This window comes from Polyodon spathula, chromosome 6 (genome assembly GCF_017654505.1).
Source record: "Polyodon spathula isolate WHYD16114869_AA chromosome 6, ASM1765450v1, whole genome shotgun sequence".
Lineage (NCBI taxonomy): Eukaryota > Metazoa > Chordata > Actinopteri > Acipenseriformes > Polyodontidae > Polyodon > Polyodon spathula.
Window position 1 is genome coordinate 8,070,780 of NC_054539.1, and position 19,510 is coordinate 8,090,289.

General features: G+C 40.7%; 1 protein-coding gene across 6 annotated transcripts in view; it reads left to right on the plus strand.

Moving 5' to 3' along the window:
- Positions 1 to 1,280: 1,280 nt before the first annotated feature.
- LOC121316768 (zinc finger protein 318-like) overlaps positions 1,281 to 19,510 on the plus strand; it is a 29,445-nt gene continuing 11,215 nt past the window's right edge. For 2 of the 6 annotated variants that reach the window (XM_041251937.1, XM_041251931.1), the window contains exons 1-8: positions 1,281 to 1,408; positions 2,289 to 4,001; positions 9,162 to 9,461; positions 14,432 to 14,565; positions 15,285 to 15,930; positions 16,044 to 17,828; positions 18,240 to 18,339; positions 18,531 to 18,838. In XM_041251937.1, the coding sequence (XP_041107871.1) occupies positions 9,168 to 9,461; positions 14,432 to 14,565; positions 15,285 to 15,930; positions 16,044 to 17,828; positions 18,240 to 18,339; positions 18,531 to 18,838 (3,267 nt within the window). In that variant the 5' untranslated portion in view covers positions 1,281 to 1,408; positions 2,289 to 4,001; positions 9,162 to 9,167. Of the gene's footprint in view, positions 1,409 to 2,288; positions 4,002 to 8,987; positions 9,462 to 14,431; positions 14,566 to 15,284; positions 15,931 to 16,043; positions 17,829 to 18,239; positions 18,340 to 18,530; positions 18,839 to 19,510 lie in introns of those variants that run through there. The other 4 variants (XM_041251936.1, XM_041251934.1, XM_041251935.1 and 1 more) reach the window with 4 other exon arrangements.

Consider the following 19,510-nt stretch of genomic DNA (forward strand, 5'->3'; position numbering starts at 1 on the left):
CAGAAGTGTTGGTTCTATTAAATGCGTCGCGTCTGGTGTGCAGTGGCCTTACCTTTCACACCATTGGCGACAGGCACATGCAATGTCCTGTTATACAGCTAATAATGTAAAATATGTAATATCTTTTTGCAGAACACATTTCAGTTAATGTAAACTAATCGTACACGCTAGATATATCCATTTCCCTGGAAATTGACTCCCAGATTATCTCTCTTATCACAGTGTCTTTGTCATTTTTCAAATTAATATTCCTTCCGCCATTGTTTCCTGAAAAAAGTTGCACAAGGAAAGCTGTTCCTCATCGGTCAGTTCCCTAGTTGCCGTGCAACAAAATTGCACAAATAGACACCAATCCTATTTTTCATGCATCGCTTCAGTGTGAATGGTTTGTCTGGTGTGAACAGTGTCCCATGGCCTCTATGAGCCACAGTGGAAGTCGAAAACATTATGCAACCTTACCTATCAAATTTGAGTGGCCCGTGACTTATGAATGTTGTCCACCACAGCTGTTTAATCTCCACGTGACTTTCTGATCACTCTGTACATAATTGCCATTGTCTCCTTCATAGTAGATGTAATAGACAATTTTTGTCATATTTAGAAGAAAAAAAAGTGTACTATTGTTACCTTTAAGGCCCGACACATTAATAAATGGGTGTCTTGTGGCTGTTTTTACACAGTGACATGTTTGTTTAATTGATTTCACAGTTTTATCAGAATCACCTGGCATTTACTCTGTGTTAACTGTCTTTTAGAGTAAATGAAGCACTTCTCACAGAAATGTTGCAAAACAGGGCAGTGCCTGTACATTTATTTATTTATGAACAAAACAAACAAAAACAAAAGCCTAACTCCATCAACTTCGTGCTTTCTAAACTTCCCTAAGTTCTAAACTATGAACTGGATGGCTAAGATGTTCACCAGTATCCAAAACGCTTGTTTAGCCTTAAAGCAGATCACTAACTGAGATATTGACCTGCTAACTACAGTCAGGTGTACCTAATTAAATTAGAGCCAGGTGACTGTATAAAAACATTTCCCATTTATCAGTGTGTAGGGCCTCTGCCCTGTCACTCAGGATTGTAATGCACAACACACAATTTATAAAGAGACTGTTGTTTGTTTTTTTTTTTTTTTTTTTTTTTTTTTAAACTGTTTATCCTTTATCACTAATATATATGGGCCTGTATTTTTTTTTTTTTTTTTTTTTTGTGCTGCCTAGAAAAATCTAAACGATGGTCTTCATGGTAAAAGCTATGGTTGTGCTTGGTTTCAGGTGTGAACCTGAGCGGGGTATGCATGATGTTGAAGGTACATTACCTGGCCGAACAATGGCACCTGTCTGCTGGACTGCTCGGGAGAGTCTGCTCTCTTGTGACTGAACCTCCACCCTGCACACTGTACACAGGTATAAGAATGATAACTCAACCCTGTCCACAGGTATAAGAATGATAACAATGCTGCACACCTGTATACAGGTATAAGAATGATAACTCAACACTGTATACAGGTATAAGAATGATAACAACGCTGCACACCTGTATACAGGTATAAGAAAGATAACTCAACACTGTACACATTGATATGAATGATAACAACACTGCACACCTGTATACAGGTATAAGAATGATAACTCAACACTGTACACAGGTATAAGAATGATAACACTGCACACAGGTATAAGAATGATAACACTGTACACAGCTATAAGAATGATAACTCAACACTGTACACAGGTATAAGAATGATAACACTGCACACCTCTATACAGGTATAAGAATGATAACTCAAAATTGCACACAGGTATAAGAATGATAACTCAACACTGCACACAGGTATAAGAATGATAACACTGCACACCTGTATACAGGTATAAGAATGATAACACTGCACACTGTATACAGGTATAAGAATGATAACTCAAAATTGCACACAGGTATAAGAATGATAACTCAACACTGCACACAGGTATAAGAATGATAACACTGCACACTGTATACAGGTATAAGAATGATAACTCAAAATTGCACACAGGTATAAGAATGATAACTCAAAATTGCACACAGGTATAAGAATGATAACTCAACACTGCACACAGGTATAAGAATGATAACTCAACACTGCACACAGCTATAAGAATGATAACACTGCACACCTGTATACAGGTATAAGAATGATAACTCACAATTGCAGTCCACTAAACTAATTTTGTACATGTCTTTTTTAAACATTTTGTAACTAACAAAAAACTACAGTTAATATTAAAATGATTGTTTTGATTTTCTCAGTTTTCTAACCATGCAGATTTGGATGATGGTGGGGCTCCTGTGTTTGCTGGCTCATTCAGTACTCCGTATAAATGGAAAGTGATGAAATCTTCCCCATGTCTTGATCCCGTGGTTCGGATGAAGAGAATTGAGACACCTCATACCAGCAACAGGAAGAAAGGGGAAAGTATCTCATTCCTCATAGCGATTCATTTGGGGTGGGGTTCTAATTACCAAAGCCTACATTCCTTCTACTCCATATTTAAAAAAAAAAAATAAAAATTAATGAAGAAATAAAAAATTACAATTTTGCCGAAAATAGTTCTTCACTTGTCAGGCACTTGGGATTAAAAGCAACTAGGTGGCTGGTATTTACAACAGTAAAAGTAAGTATGTACAGGTTAAGGATCACAAATAAATGATGAAAATTTGCAGATCAGCTGTAGACAAATGGTCAGAAATAAACTGTGCAGACTTTGAGTTTTAGCTGCAAATAAAATAGCAAAAGAGAGAAGCAGTTGTATAGTAGACATCGTAAACAAATTAGAAATGCTTGCTGGAGCTAAAATGAAGGTCAGGGTGACACAGAGTTTAACAAGCACAGAAGCGTATTGTTTTGCAGGAAGCACGGGGCGCAACCGTGTTGAGTGTGAACAGGAACGAGCTCTCTTATCCAAGTTAAACAAAGCAAAGAAGCAAACCGCAGTATAGGCTCCACAGTAACAGGCAGTCGGCAAGAGGGGATTGCAAAAGAATATATAAGTCACAGGGCAGATAGTGGATAAGGACAGACCAGACCAGGTTTATCCAGACAGTGGGCCGAGCTGCAGCTTCCCGAGACAGTTCTGCGGACAGTGGGCCGAGCTGCAGCTTCCCGTGACAGTTCTGCAGAGAGTGGGCCGAGCTGCAGCTTCCCGAGACAGTTCTGCGGACAGTGGGCCGAGCTGCAGCTTCCCGGGACAGTTCTGCAGAGAGTGGGCCGAGCTGCAGCTTCCCGAGACAGTTCTGCTCATGCTGTGTCTCCTATAGGCCTGCTGCACAATAATCAGACTAGATACAGTATATGTGTTAATGGAACTGTGTGTGGGGTCTCATAATCAAGCATTAAATAATATTAAATGTAAAAGCTATCAATTTGCACGCCATAAAATGTTGTGTGTGCTAATTGTGACGTGTGAATGAATTGGTAAGGTAAGATGTAGGAATGCAGGTACTTTATTTTGTTGTTTTTATGGTAAGTAATAATACAGGTTGTCACCTGGCAAAAGAACTGACAAATACTGGCTTACATTACAAAAGCAATTTTTCGTTTTTCTGACAAAATAATAATTGGCAATAATTTTTATTTCTACATGCAAAATGTTTTGCTATAAAGTTTTCCACTGTTACTCATTTTTATTTTATTTTGTATATGTTCCAGGACATGGTCTGTTGGCCTCTCATTAACGAAGACTTCAGGAGACCCTGCTGTGTGTGTTCAGCAAGATTTGGTTCAGCAAAAAGTGGAACAGCAGCAGGGTTGGTGTCAATTCCTATTTTCAAATCCAATTCCTTTATTCCAATTCCAGTTCCAAGTCCTTCACAGGAATTCCTTTGAAAGAACTGGAATTTAAATTGATTAAAATAACTGACCCTGACCGGCACCACAAATAGAAGATCTTCGAATCCTTGAAGAAAAAAGATTTGATTAGGATGGACAAACCAACCAGCACAATAAACTAAGACAGTTAAGAGGTAAATATCCTGTTTTGTAGCATGAAAAGTATCCAGTCATAGTGAGTTGGCAGCTGTTTGGTTTTATTCTCAGAGGGTCCTAGAGGGTTCCAAAAGTTTGGAGAGAAAAAACTTAAGTGACAGTATCCTTCACGTTATTATTTGTAGTATATTCATATCATTGTAGCTACCTGTGGCAGTAATTAAATTTGTATTCTCCCTCGTTTCATCGGTACTGCTATTCTGCTATACAAATCTTTTTTTTTTTTTAAATGGTTGAATTAAAATTAACTTCCTAACTTTGTATTTTCCTTCCCTCGTAACTGTGTTTGCATGGAGGCTGGTGTGAGGCACTGTTTTGTGTTTCGCTGGCGTCTCTTTTTCAAATTCCGCGACCGCTTGTACTTTAGCCTAGTGGTCTCTCAATACTGCGAAACGGTTTCCTACTGTCTTCACGAAAGGTTTTGGGGCGCTGTTCAGCAGTCTACTGCAGTTATATTCATGATTCACCCTGTAGTTTAGGCCGTTAACGGGTGCTGCTGGGTACCAAAATAAACGAAAGCAAATTAACATGCTGCCTGTATTTCTGATTGAAAAAACATACATAACTTCTGTGGCAGAATTTCTGTGGAATCCTGGAGGGACTGGTGATCAAAATGGTTTGCTTGTGATTAAAAAGAATGTAGTACTGAACAAAAGATGCACGCAAAATGTAATTCAGGTAGGTGAGTAGAAAAGCTTCTTATTACATATAGTCGTATACTGTTTCATACATGCCAACAGTCTGAGAATAACATATTGTTAAACACTGAACACTTGACTTGGCATGTTTTATGTTTATAATATTACATAAAGGTCGGAGCCCACAATAAGGCCCTGTACCAGGGCCCATCTTCACCCCACCAGCACCTACACCGAGACCAGGAGCACACCCAGCCCCTGAGCCCCCGCGCAGCACAGCAGTAGCAGAGTGATCAACCAGCACAGCCAGACAGCTGTGCAGGAGCAGCCATCAGAGCAGGGAACCCAGCATCCACTGAGCTAAATCAGATTTAAAACAAAGCTGCTCAATATCATATGTACCAAACTTAAGAGTTAATTGGGGGTTAAAAAAATAAATGAAAGCGTATGTATATACTGTAGTCTGTGTGTGTATGGCTGGATATATACACACAGGTATATATAATAATAGTGGCATGTGTTTGGGTATGTATGTGTGGGGGTGTGTGTGTGTGTGTATATATATATATATATATATATATATATATATATATATATATATATAATATATATATATATATATAATATAATATATATTAGTATATGATATATATAAAATAAAATCTAATGTATGTGTGTTTGTATGTCTGTACATAACATAGTACATATAGTTAAGTCTCCTAAAGAGACAGTTCCATGGATATTTATCATTATTAAACAATATATTAATGATAATAATAGTTATAATATAGACTACAAATCAAACATTCAATTGTGAAACAGAACGAAAACTTAAAAATTGCATAATTTAAAGTAAGTAGTTGGAATATCCAGGGCCTGTCTTCCTCAGCTTTTGGAACAAAAAGCACAGACCCTGACTTTGTAAATAATTCAGAAATAATCATTCTCCACGAAACACGGAATCGTGGATATGTGTCTACACACTTTCCAAGTGGTTATAGGGAACTGATAGTGCCCTCCCTGAAAAAAACACATTAAACGTGTCAGAGATTCAGGGGGCATTATTGTCTGATACAAAGCTTAACTCGCAAACTATATCCTCCCAGTTAAGAGAGGGCAGGCGCACATTTGAATCCAAATAAATAGAGAAATTATAAACACCAATCTAGACATTCATCTGCACAATTTATATGCCACCGTCAGACTCCCCATACCACAAAGAAGAGTGTTTTCAAAACACTGAATCTGAAATCATACATTTCCAGACACTGGGCTCTGTGCTGCTGTGTGGGGATCTCAACACAAGGACTGGCAGAGTGATTGAGAGGGGAACGGCCACCTATTTGGAGACACCCCTTTGTACCACACACACGTCACCACACAAAGGCACAGCTACAACAGTGTGGTGAATAAGAGTGGGAAGCAGGTAGTGCAGCTCTGCAAAGGCCTGGGTCTGTATATTGTTAATGGCAGGATCAGGGGGGGACTCTCTGGGTAGATTCACCTATAACTCAGTGTTAGATAGTAGTGTGCCATCATAGACATGGACCCAGAATGTACTAATGCATTTATAGCCATGCCACAAACACCCCTCTCAGACCACAGGTAACGCTGTACCTAAAGAATTCAGAACAGCCTACCAGGGATCTGAACCATCCAGCCAAACTGTTCAACCTTCAGCCCACATACAAGTGGACACAGACCAACACTGCAGACTACCAGGCAGCAATGAGAAGTGCTGAGATTGAAAACATGCTAAACAGCTTTCCGTACACACAATACAATACAATATAGAAGGAATCATTATGGCTGTACAAAATTTAAACAACATATTTGAAAAACTGACAATAAAATCAAAACATATCATCAGTTAGAAAACACCTGAGGCAGCTGTCAAACCAGAAACACAGGGAGCCCAGTCATAAGGAACAGCCCTTCAGCTACCACCAGGCTCTAAAGCTGCAGAAACACCTCCTTAATAAGAAAAAGGAACAACACATGCCCAAAGAACTGACCCAAATTGAAGAAGCAATTCACCAAAACTCAAAAATGAAACACCTCAAACAACAGAAAAAAAATTACAATCCAAAATGGCAATATTTGGAAAAACTATTTTGAAGAACTCTACAAAAAAATAGGAAGCAACAAACTAAATTCAAATCACACCCCAATATATAAAAAAATGAAAAGAATTAGAAAAAACACTCAAAGATAACCAAAACCCATTGGACACCCCAATCACTGCTAGAGCTCAAAAAGAAACTGCAGATCCTCAAGCCCAGGGGAGCCTGTGTGCAAAACAGCAACAGCTGCAGACTCTTCAACCTAGTCCTGAGAGCTGAGTGTTTCCCTGGGATCTGGAATCAAGGCCTCATTGCCCCCATATATAAAAGTGGAGGCAAATTCGACCTCAACAACTACCGAGGTATCCTTGTGAGCAGTAACTTGGGGAAGGTGTTCTGCAATATAATTAACGCCTGGATACTGGCTTTCCTTACTGAACATGTGTCTTGAGTAAGACTCAGGTTGGCTTTCTACCAAACCACCGCACCCCTGACCATATTTACACCCTACACACACCAATGAACAAATACATCCACCAAACTAATAAAAGAAAAATCTGGCCACTGTGCTGGAGCAGTCTGCAGTCTCTGGTCTCACTCTCCACGACACACAAATGAAATTCCTGCTCTACGCAGATGATCTGGTCCTGCTGTCCCCCACAGAGCAGGGGCTGCAGCAGAACCTGGCACTGCTAGAGCAGTACTGTCACAACTGGCCACTGGCAGTAAACCTGGACAGGACCAGAACCACGGTCTTCCAGAAAAAAGCCAGATTACAGGGAAACAGATAGCACTCCATTTTCAAAATGTAATTACAAAAGATAGGATAAAAGTCCAATTGAAATTTTCCATTTAGAATTTTGTAAAACATTTTACATATACATAGAAACTCCCCCAGACATGCGTGTCGGGCTGAACTAGGTTGCTTCCTCTTACTGCGACCCACTGAAAAAAGAGCAGCCAAATTCTGGGTCCATCGGAGCCAGGCTGAGCCACATTCCTACCAGCACAAAGCATTCCAGAGCAACCAGCTCTGCCCAGAGAGAAACCCCCTGAGACAACTAGCAAAGAAACAAGAGTCTGGCAACAGTGCCAGTGACAAAATTACAGCAATAACATTTAAACAAATTGATCTCAATAATGAAATGACATACATTGAACATTGGCATAATGAAACAAAATTAATTAACAAATTGGAATGCTATTGGCCCCTGAACAGGGACTTTACACTGGCACAATATCTTGACAGGTTAAAAGATCCCTAACAAAGACAAACCCTAACAAAGTAAAGACTCAGTGACCACAGCCTGGCCATTGAAACAGGCCGCCATAAAAAGAGCTGGCTGGCCAGACAGAACAGGCTGTGTAGTCACTATGAGCTGGGGAGAGTTGCAATAGAGGTGAACTTCCTTCTGTCCTGCTTCAAATACTGCCAAATAAGGGACACATACCTCCCTAAATTGTGAGTCAGTTGACTCAGTTTCCACACCTGCCTGACCCTGGGAAACTGTGGCTCCTGCTGGGAGAGGAGGCTCTGACAACAGCGCTAGCAGCCCTGTACCTGTGTGCCTGTCACAGCCTGAGGGACAGGGTAGACACTATAGAAATGCACTGTGTATTGTTAAATTCGACAGGGGTTATATTGTTTACATTCTGTTAAGGTGGGGACGTTGATATTGTGTGTTATATTTTATTTTATGTAACATTTGTGTTGAAATGCTTTGGAAACATTGGATCACTCCTGTCATGTTAATAAAGCCAGTTTGAAATTGAATTCGAATTTATAACGGTGTTCACGGGTAACTCTCTGACATTACCTTGCACATTAAATTACCGCTCACAATACATGTAGCGTGCATCCTATGGTATGTAAATTAGCCAAATACTGTGCACGTAAATTAATGCGTTCTCTGTTAGTAAAGTAGGTTTATCGCCGCTTTAACTCCAAATGTAGCGCCCTTTTATAAATGAGGCCGTTCGTGTGCTAAGCCATAACGTGTTTTAAACTCCGTGTGTATTTCAACTGTCCAGCCACTGGCTGGGTTTTTACTGTAACTTGGTTAACATAATGTGTGTTTACTATTAAGAGCTCTTCAGATAACTCCTACACACCCTCACGCAAAAATAAGCGGTTTTAATTTTATATATATATATATATATATATATATATATATATATATATATATATATATATATATATATATATATCATTTTATGACCAACTCCTGGTTGGTTTTAGTTGTCCATTATTAGTTACGCCATTTTCACTTTCTCAATGGAGTAAACAGTAGCTAGAATGAAGTGTTCGGCGTAATCACACAGTTAACATATAATTACCAAACGAACACCAATATATTCAACCGAACGGCACTTTGTGAAGTATTAAAACAAATCTACAGTTGTCCAATTCAAATTATTTTGCCTCGCTTCACTGCAGGCCAAAATGTTCCGCGGACGGCCGCACCGAGGTGGCAAGGAGAGAGGAGGGGGGCATCCACGGCATTACCCACCTCGGGGTCCGCTGGGCTCCTCGCCACCTCGTCACTCGCCTCCGCCGGGGGGATACCGGGACGAGCGGGAGGACAGGGAACGTCACCACTTCTCTGGGTATCGGGGAAAGCCCGATGGTTACCGACGCTCTCCTCCAGAGAGGAGGCATCCCTCCCCGGGCAGGGGCTGCAACCGAGGACCGGTGAGTGAGTACCGTGGGCCTCCACAAAGGGATCATCCAGCCAGGGTAATTAGGATGGCTTTTAATTCTCCATATTTCTACAGATTAAGATAGAGTTTATTATTACTGTTTAATCAGATGATTGGGTTTTCAGAACAATATCCCCGACAACTTATGTGCAATACAAAAGAAAAGACAAACCAGAGCTAAATGTTTAAATATGTAACCTAAACGCATAGTAAATGCACAGAATGCTAAAATCAATAACACTATGTAACACAATTTTTGTTCCTGGGTAGTAAGTGTTATTTCCTAATTGCTTATGCCTCAAAAGTATAGAAAATGGCTATTATTCCCCACAAACTTTTTGCTTTTGTGACCAGGACAGTGATATTTTAAAATGTACCTATTTCAATTGAGAAAACGGGCGAATTTGTGTCTTTTCGTTCACCTAAAGTCAGAAAAAAACAATATATGAATCCAAATTAACATGTATTTATACTAAAGTAATACAAAAATGACTACAAAAGATTTAAAGTGAGTAGTTTTTCGAGATTTACGATTATACTGTAAATCACTTTCACGAATCAGCCCCCAAATGTAGTCTCCCATCATGTTCTCGTTATACTGTCCTTGGTAACGGCGTTCAAAGTCCAGTCTGTCCTGGTGGAAGCGCTCGCCTTGCTCCTCCGAGTACGCTCCCATGTTCTCCTTGAATTTATCAAGATGAGCATCAAGGATATGGACTTTGAGGGACATCCTACAGCCCATTGTGCCATAGTTCTTCACCAGAGTCTCAACCAGCTCCACATAGTTTTCGGCCTTGTGATTGCCCAGGAAGCCCCGAACCACTGCGACAAAGCTGTTCCAAGCCGCTTTCTCCTTACTAGTGAGCTTCTTGGGGAATTCATTGCACTCCAGGATCTTCTTTATCTGTGGTCTGACGAAGGCACCGGCTTTGACCTTTGCCTCAGACAGCTTAAGTCTTGAAGGTACTTGAAGGCTGCCGACTCCTTATCTAGAGCTCTGACAAATTGTTTCATAAGGCCCAATTTGATGTGCAGTGGTGGCATCAGCACCTTCCGGGGGTCCACCAGTGCACTTGACGTTGTTCCTCCCCACAGAGAACTCAGTCTGCTGTGGCCAGTCCTGCCTGTGGTAGTGCGCCTTGGTGCCCCTGCTGTCCCAAAGGCAAAGATAGCAGGGAAACTTGGTAAAACCGCCTTGGAGACGCATCAGGAATGCCACCATTGCAGCCTCTTGATGTCATCTCAGAAAAATGCAAATATGTATCCACTTAGGCAGCTGGAACTAAACTGAACTGGTGGGCTTAAGGCCCCTGTATTTATATGGTAAAACCACCTTGGAGACCCATCAGGAATGCCACCATTGCAGCCTCTTGATGCCATCTCAGAAAAATGCAAATATGTATCCACTTAGGCAGCTGGAACTAAACTGAACTGGTGGGCTTAAGGCCCCTGTATTTATACTACTGTTTATATTACTGGAAAGTTCTAGAAGTTACTCCAAGTTTACTCAGCACTGAATCTGTCTGGAATGTTCTGGAAAATAAGTAAATTTCAAAATATCACTGTCCTGGTCACAAAAGCAACGTTTGTGGGGAATAATAGCCATTTTCTATACTTTTGAGGCATAAGCAATTAGGAAATAACACTTACTACCCAGGAACCAAAAAAAAAAAAAAATGTGTTACACGGTGTAATCATTTCAATGAAGTATTAACGTTGTTTGAGCATGGACTTCAGTTATACTGTTAGTGAATGATAGAAAGCACACTTTCTGTAGGTTATCTGCCAATCTGAGTGTTGTATTAAATATTAGATAAGGTTGACAGACGCTAATTTGAAGATTTTCTCAAACCCCTTAATTTACTTAAATGCATTCCTGTTAGTTAGGGCCTGGGCGTTCCTTTAGAATGTGTTTTTTTTTTTTTTTATTTTACTGGTGAATGTTGTGGTTAAATTGAGATATTTCTGCAGTGCCAATGGTACCTCCAATTTTAAAACGACTTCTAAAGTCTCGCTACTGGTTCTAAAAATTCAGAGGGTGATTTGGGCTATTTCACATCCATTAAATGGTAATCATAAGTGTTCATATAAAAATGTTATTCAAAATGTACATTAAAGAAGTGAGCATGGTTGCAAATAACAGGAAGATTTAAACAAGACAGGTAGGCATGTTTTTGGTACTTATTACCAAAAAGGGGCTATTCTACCCAGCTGTAAGTAAATGCATGTCTATTCCACCCCAATGAAGACAAGTGTAAGGCAATGCCTAACTGTTGTACATATGAAAACTTTTTAAATATTATATTAACAAATAAACAAGTTTGGTATATGTCAAAAACCATAACAAATACTGTACCAATTTACAACTAAGTCAGTACAAGCATATTATTAGGAGACTGATTGGGCGCAAGGGTGGAATTGACCAGGGGTTCCTAAATTCTGAGCTCAGGGTCCCCCAAAACATCCAGAGTCCTGGCTGAGGCACCCCACCCAATGAATCTGTGTGATTATTATGTAATTTAGCTGCAGATACCTTTATCAATTGTGACTTACATTTTTTGATATAATGTACTACATATACATTACAAGGATAACATCACTACAGAAAGTACACATAGCCACACATTATGGAATAGGTCATTAAATCGCGGTTACATTCCAGTCAATGATATTCGCATGTCACTCTCCACATGCAGACGTGCACTGTGCTTTGTCTTCAGCGCTGTCAGTGTGGTAAACCCAGTCTCACAAATATGTTGTAGAAAAGGGTAAAATAGAGCTTAGAGCTTTTTTGCTAACAGGGTACTCATCCAGAACTGTGGTAACAGAACAGCAAAGAATTTAATCTTTAAAGTCCCATCATTTTCTTTCAACTTCTCTTGGTATTTCCGGTCCAGGTTTGTATTGATTTCAGAATCAAAGGGATTTGGAATCCAATTCAAATGTTTGTTTTCGAGCTGTGGAAAGTTTTCGCTCAAGTACTGTTGCAGATTAATCAAATGAGAAATGATGAGTAGCAGTATGCTGGTAGTACTCATGCTGGAAGATTTAAGTTCTTCATGCAAAAATTGAACCATTTCTGTAACACCTTCTTTAAGTTTATTTTCCCAGAGAGCAATTTTTTTAGTGAATGCTCTAACTCTGTCTTGCATATTTAATATGGTTCCATCACAGCCTTGGATGCTATGATTCAGAGCATTTAACTGTCCAGATATATCCGACAAGTACGCTCGTTTCAAAATCCATGTAGGATTTTCAAAACAACTCGCGAGTTGGCTATTCTCTGTTGATAAGAACTGTTTCAGCTCATGTCGTAGTACAGACACTCGTTGCATGACTACCCCCTCTTGACAGCCGATGTACTTCAGAGTAGAGCAGTAAGTGCTAGTGGCTTGCATCCATTTCACTACAAAGTGCAGCAAACATTCTGTATTTCTTACTAGCTTTTATCATATTGATAGTTTTTATCAGTTCTTCACGGTAAAGCATACAATGACTTGCAACAGCATTTGGAGATTTATTCTTTATAAACATCATTACGTTTGCCAGTCACAGTAGCTGCACCGTCCATGCACACTCCCACACATCGAGACCAGTCTATTGAATTGAATATATCCATCTAGCACTGTGAATATTTTCTCACCAGTTGTTCTCCCTGGTAATTCTTTACAGAAAAGGAATTCTTCAACAAATGTCCCCCTTCTATAAACCTAACATATACAAGTAGCTGTGCAGCATTTGCAGTGCCAGAACTTTCATCTGACTGCAAGGCAAAGCACGGGCTAGCACGCAACCTGTCCAAAAGTTGAGCAGAAACATCTTCTGCCATGTTACATATCCTTCGGCACACAGTGTTGTTTGACAACGACACCACTTCAGTTTTTTTTTTTGGCTGCTTCCTCACCCAGTATTTTACAAACAACATCAACAGTCGCTGGCAAAATTAACTCTTCCCCAATTGTATGCGTTTTTGGGGGTTTTTTTTTTGAGCGAGCAATGTGGTAGAAAAGATGCCTTTAAGTCGCTCTCTGGAACAGTAATGTGCTGCTTAAAAGTACTCGCTTGTTTTAAAATTTGGGATTCCAAAAAAATCCGTAGATTTCCCAGCTTCATTTGGGTGTTTTTGTTGTAAATGCTGTTTCAGCTTTGATGGATTTAGGCATTCATTAGATAGGATTTCGAAGCACATCACAACATCACGAAATTTTTGGGTAATCAAGGCAGTCTTTCTTTGTAATGCAAGAAAACCCAAACTGAATGTACTCTGCATCCATATTTTCCAGGTTTAGATTTTGATGCCATCACTGAGGATGGCTGTTAGTTTGTACAGGTGGTTCTTGTGGCACTGGTACTCGTGGAAGCATCACTTCATTCGTTTTCCTCCTCAGGCTCCTTTCATTGGCATTTCAGATACCGCTCCGTTTTGACTGTTCTACTCTGTCGAGTTCTCACTGTACATGTGCAGAAGTGGAATGTTTTATTTTATCAACAGCAGGGTGGGGGCGTGGAAAATATATCTAGAAGTCGAACGAAAAAATATATAAAATAGTATTGCCAGAAATTCTGCTTTATATTGTAGTCTTATGTAAATTGCATTATTATAGCTGTTTATCCATCCATCCATCCATCCATTATCGATCTGCTTCTCCTGGTGAGGGTTACAGCTATACCCGTTTATTTAAATTGTAATTGCAATTCACCCCAGTTCTGTGATAGTGGTACATACAAACTAAGCACGAAACAAGCAACCAGGGACATTCAAAGTACATATGCAGGGCAGGGGGACGAGTTTTAAGATTTGTTTATTTAACTTAAGATTTGCTTTTAAATATTTCACACGTAATTTTCATTTGTTAAAGCATTTTACATATTTCCAGCATCCGTGGACCCAAATTTGGGAACCCCAATGAATATGACCCCTAGCTGGATTGAAAATTCACTGAAATGTAAAAAACGTCGGCACACAAATTATTGCAGATTATTAATTCCTGTTCATTCTACTTGCAGAGAATGTCTCCGTCTCCACCGCATTCTGGCATCCCACTTGATCACAGTTTGATCATCACTGTTGGAAATGAGCGGAACCATAGTGTCTCACCAGACCACAGGAGAGTTGACCCTCCAATCAATCACAGATACAGGTAAAACATATCAAAATGGTTTGTATTAATATCCTGTTGATACCAACAGAATTATTCACTCATTATGCAGTTCTTTTTCCTTAGATATAATTCCTAAGATAATTCTAATGTTAACGCACTTCACATAAATCATGCAGGCTGCATTCAGTTGTGCAAAAGCTTTCAAACATTACCAACCAGACCTGGGGTCAATGACAATTGCAGTTTGTAATTACAATGTCATTGTGGTTGAACCTTGGCGTGTGTGGAATTGTAATTGTAATTATACCATATTATTAATCAATTGTGTGTTTAAAAAAAAATTAGTTTTTTTCTGTATTTGCACCAGCGATTACTGCTTGGTTGTTTAGAATAATTAAAGTAAACATAGTAATGTGTAGGTATTTTGTTACTTTTTAGTGTAATTATAATTGCAAATACTGCTGCTTGATTGTAACTGCAGTTGAACAAAATATCATTTTAATGGTAATTTCAGCAAACAATGCTGCTGTAATTATAATTAACCCATGGTCTGTTCCTAGCACTGGTGTATGTACAGTCAAGTAAATTCTTCCCATTTGCATGCGTTTTTTTAATTTATTTTTTACGGAAACTATAAGGTTGGAATTTTCCTTCTTGTTTGGCTATTGTCTTAAAAGTGTTATAAAGCGCATTGTTACTACATGAAAAGTGCTAAGTATGCTTTTTGTGGTGGTTTTGTTATTCTTTTGTTATTCCAGGGATGATCTAGAGGAAGACTACAGCAGAAATCCTCTACCCGAAAGAAAATTTTCTTCTTCGTATGACCGGGAAGAACATGACTTCCACGGGGGGAGCCCACATTACCCTCACCGGCGAGAAGAGGGACCTGGGGGAAGCAGCAGAGAAAGAGAAAAGTTCCATAAGTTTCACTACCCGCCCATGGAAGCCAAGAGACCCAAGTACGACATGGAACCTGAGAGCAGGGGCTACAGCTCAGAGAGGTCCCGTCGGCCTGAGCGCACTGTGGAGAGGGGCCGTAGAAGCCGCAGCAGAGGCAAGAGCAGGGGCCGAAGCAGAAGTCGCAGCAGGGACAAGAGCAGGGGCCGGAGCCGCAGTGCCAGCCCCCTCAAAGGCCGTTTAAAAAATGACACCAGCGAAGGCTTCCGGGAGCTGGCGCAGGCCCGCAAGAGAAAGGAGAAGGAGGAGCTGGAGAGGCTGGAGCGGGCGGTCGCTCAGCGGGAGATGGGCGGAACTAAAAGTTATGGAATCCCTGGGCTGCCTGGCCGGTCGACCGAGGCTGCTGAATTCATGCAGCAGCGACTCGATGAAGTGCCACCAATGCCTAAAAAATCTATTCTTAAAAAACGCGTTGAGCCTGAAGTGGATCCTGCCGTCAGTATTGAGGTGAGAAGCACTGCTTAAGTTTTTTATATTTTATTTTCTTGTACAGCCTTTAGGTTTTGAAACTGTTCTTTTTTTTTTTTTTTTTTTTTTTTTTTTTTTAAATCACTTTACAGAGCAGTGACTACTCCAGCGGAGCCCCTGGAGGGCAGCGAAGCAGCAGTTTATCGACAGAGGCTGAGCGTTTCCTCAACACGCTCAACAGAGGCATGGATTCTGAGCTATTCTCTTCTCTGCTAAGAGAAGCGAGAGAGGAGGCTTATGCCAAAGAGACAAAAGGGAAGCTTACTGAAGGCTCATTCCTCTATGATGAGCACTATGAGGAATCCTTTCAGAAAGCAGAGCCAGAGAAGCCTGTGGAGAACGCTGGTGAATTCCTCCTGCCACATGAGAGGGTCAGTCATGATGGCAGTGGGTTTTCCAGAATTTTAGGAATGATGGGTGAGTTCCCCAGCCCACAGGAAAAGCTGAGGTGTTCTCCAGATATTGAAGATGAGGAAAAATTCCTCTATGGAGAAGAGGAAGATGAGCGGCTAGAGGCTCAGTTGCAAGCTGGACTGGCCCGGCAACAGAGCCAACCAGTTAATTCTGGAATTGTCCACCGTCAGCAGAGCCACCCAGGGATGGACCACCAGCTACAGAACAAGCCTGCAGTCGGAAAGCAAAACAGCAAGACTGCCATTAGTGAGCGTCAAGTGAGCCAGGCTGTAGCTAGCCGCCATCAAGAAAACCAGCCTGGGATTTTGCATCGTCAGAACCAATCTGGGATTGTCCAGCAGAAGGAGAGCCAGGCTGAGATTAGTCACCAGCAGTTGATTCATCCTAGGATTCCACGCCATCAGCTTAGCCAGCCTGGGATTGGACAGCATCAAGAAAGTAAGTCAGGGATTGGTCATCATCAACAGTGTCACACAATAACTGGTCATCCTCAAGAGAGTCAGCCACACAGTGTGCACAGTCAGCAGAGCCCACCTATGTCAGTCCATGGTCCATGTGGGACATCCCAAGAAGACCTGGATAGCTCTCCAGTGGAAGCAGAAGAGACTCAGGATTCCCAAGAGTACGAAAAGATTCAAACTCTGCTAAAAACAATTGGTCTAGATATGGGGGTGGCTGAAATCGGCAAGCTGGCTGCACGGACTCAGGAGCGCTTGCACGGGAAGAAACCACCAGGAGGGTCTTCTCGTTACTGTGACGGAGAAAGAGGACGCAGGGCATCAGCAGGCAGAAACTGGGAGAATCAACACAGCCACAGCCATACCATGTCTCCTGAGTCTGATTACAACCAGTCAATCTCTCCATCCCCTACTAGACGAGCCTCTCACGGTGAAAATCTCTCTTCCTTCACATCAGAGTACAGTGTTAAACAGGGTGAAAAAAAGGGATGGGAAATCCCTGTTTTAGGGGAAAATGTCAAGCTGGCTCCAATATCATCTGCTTCTGTCCCCCCTACAACTGCCCAACCTAATGCCTCTTTACCCCCCACACCTACTTACTCTATGCCATCATACTCTCACTACCAACCTCCACCAGCCACACCAAACTTTCCCCCTCCTGGCTATGATCAGTATGGAAATTACATGCCTTACATGTCCACGGGTTGGCCAATGTACCCTCCTCCATCACAGGAGCCTCAACCAGTACCCCAACAAGGTGTTCCGTCTGGCCACCCGCCCATCGAAGAGCAACATGTGACATCTTCTAGGCCCTATCTCAGAGTCATCGAAACGGTGCCCCTCAGTCAGACACAAGTAAAGCCCAAGAAAGAAGAGTCTGCTCTTGTCCAAGTGCCAATGACAGATAGACTAGAAAATAATTCATCCAACCGCATTGTGTTAACGGGACAGAAAAAACAACGGAGAGAATCTGAAGAAAAAAATAAGGCCAATGAGAAGCAAAAGGTATGCCTTCTTGGAGTACAGTGTAATAGTTTGTGTGTAAACAGTTTATATCCCTACATGCATTGTCTTTGCTGAAAGGGTAGGAAAAAATGTTCCTGCTGCATGGCATGATAGTGTGAAGGCTTAAACTTATGTTTTACAGTCATGTGCTTTATAAACTATTGCACTTAGTTTGCTTTTAATTCAGGACACCAGTGTCAGGAATAATATGAATGCATTGAATGGCCAAATAACGTTTTATAGAATTTCTTTTATCTCATTTTGTATTTTTTGTACCTTTTTTAGTTTGACATTTTGTTAGCTCTGAACTTGAGGGTTCAGACCAGGGAGTCCCTGTTCTTCTTTTTTTCTTTTTTTTTTTTAACGATAAATTAAGTTTTATTGTTGCGGCTGACAATCTGGCACATGTAGGTTATAGAAGAAAGGGTGGCTTTGAAGAAAGAAAAAGAGGTCCGTTTGAAAAGAAAGGACCATCTCATGAAGGAACTGGAGAGATTGCGAAAGCAGCAAGGTAATGTTAACACTTTAAAGCCCAACCAAGGCCATTTAACAGTAGCAATTTTGTTTATCTGCTGGAAACTACCAATTTCAGTTGAGTCATTTTGTTTCCCTTTTTGCTTTGTTCTCTAAGCTAATGTGCACAACCTTTATATACGTGATCCAGAGCTAACTGTCCCTCTCTTACCCTTAACGCGTTTCAAGGAGAGCTTCTGCGTAAGAAGCGCAGGGAGAAGGACGGTCACAAGGACCCTTTGCTGGTGGAGGTGAGCCGGCTTCAAGAGGAAGTCATGCAGCAAATCTCTGTGATCCGTAAGGAGAACGAAGCAGCGGAGAAGAAGCAGGCAGAGCTGGACAAGGTGGCTCAGATCTTGGGCCTGTACATTTCTGACAAACCGAAAAAGAATCCCAAGGATATTAGGGAGACCCCTCCAGAGAAAAGAAACGAGAAACCAAAGAGCCCCGAAAAATCCTTCCCCTCCTCCTTCTCCTCCAGCGTCTCCGTGTCTAAGGTATTAGTGTGGGATATGCCAGATTTGCGAGTAGGGTACTGGTAAAATTTTGTTTATTTTGTTTTGTTTGTACTGATGTTATATTTTTGTGGTAAGTTATCTTCAATACTATTTGCAGGACAAGATTTTTATTTTTATTTTGATTGAATGCCAGGGTTCTGTATTAGGATATGGATATTATTCATGCCTCTATGCTTTATTAAAATCCTTGTTCTGTTCATTTATTTATATATAATAGTTTAAAAAAATATATATTTAAAACTAAATTAGTGTTGTGTCCAGTTTTTCTATTTGAATATCCACCTAAGACACTGCTGCGTATGAGCAGTACTGATTTTTACTTGCCAGCTTATTGTGTGTCACTACAATAATCGGACGCCATTAATCTAAGCCAACAGTGCTGCTTTTCCATAACACTTTCAGAGTTGAACTGAAAACATTTTACATAAACAAGTGACAAACAGTCACCTGACAAACTATGCGTTTTAAAATTCATTGTTTTTAATGATGCCTTCAAACAAGGCAGTTATAAAAAGCAGAATTTCCCAACCCTGGCCTCTGTCTGGTTCACAGTGGTATACTGTACATTAACAGGGGTAGTTTTTCCTTTATATAGTGGAATGTTGCGTATCCAACCGTCGCATAACCGCCCTGATCAATTAACCGCCTCGC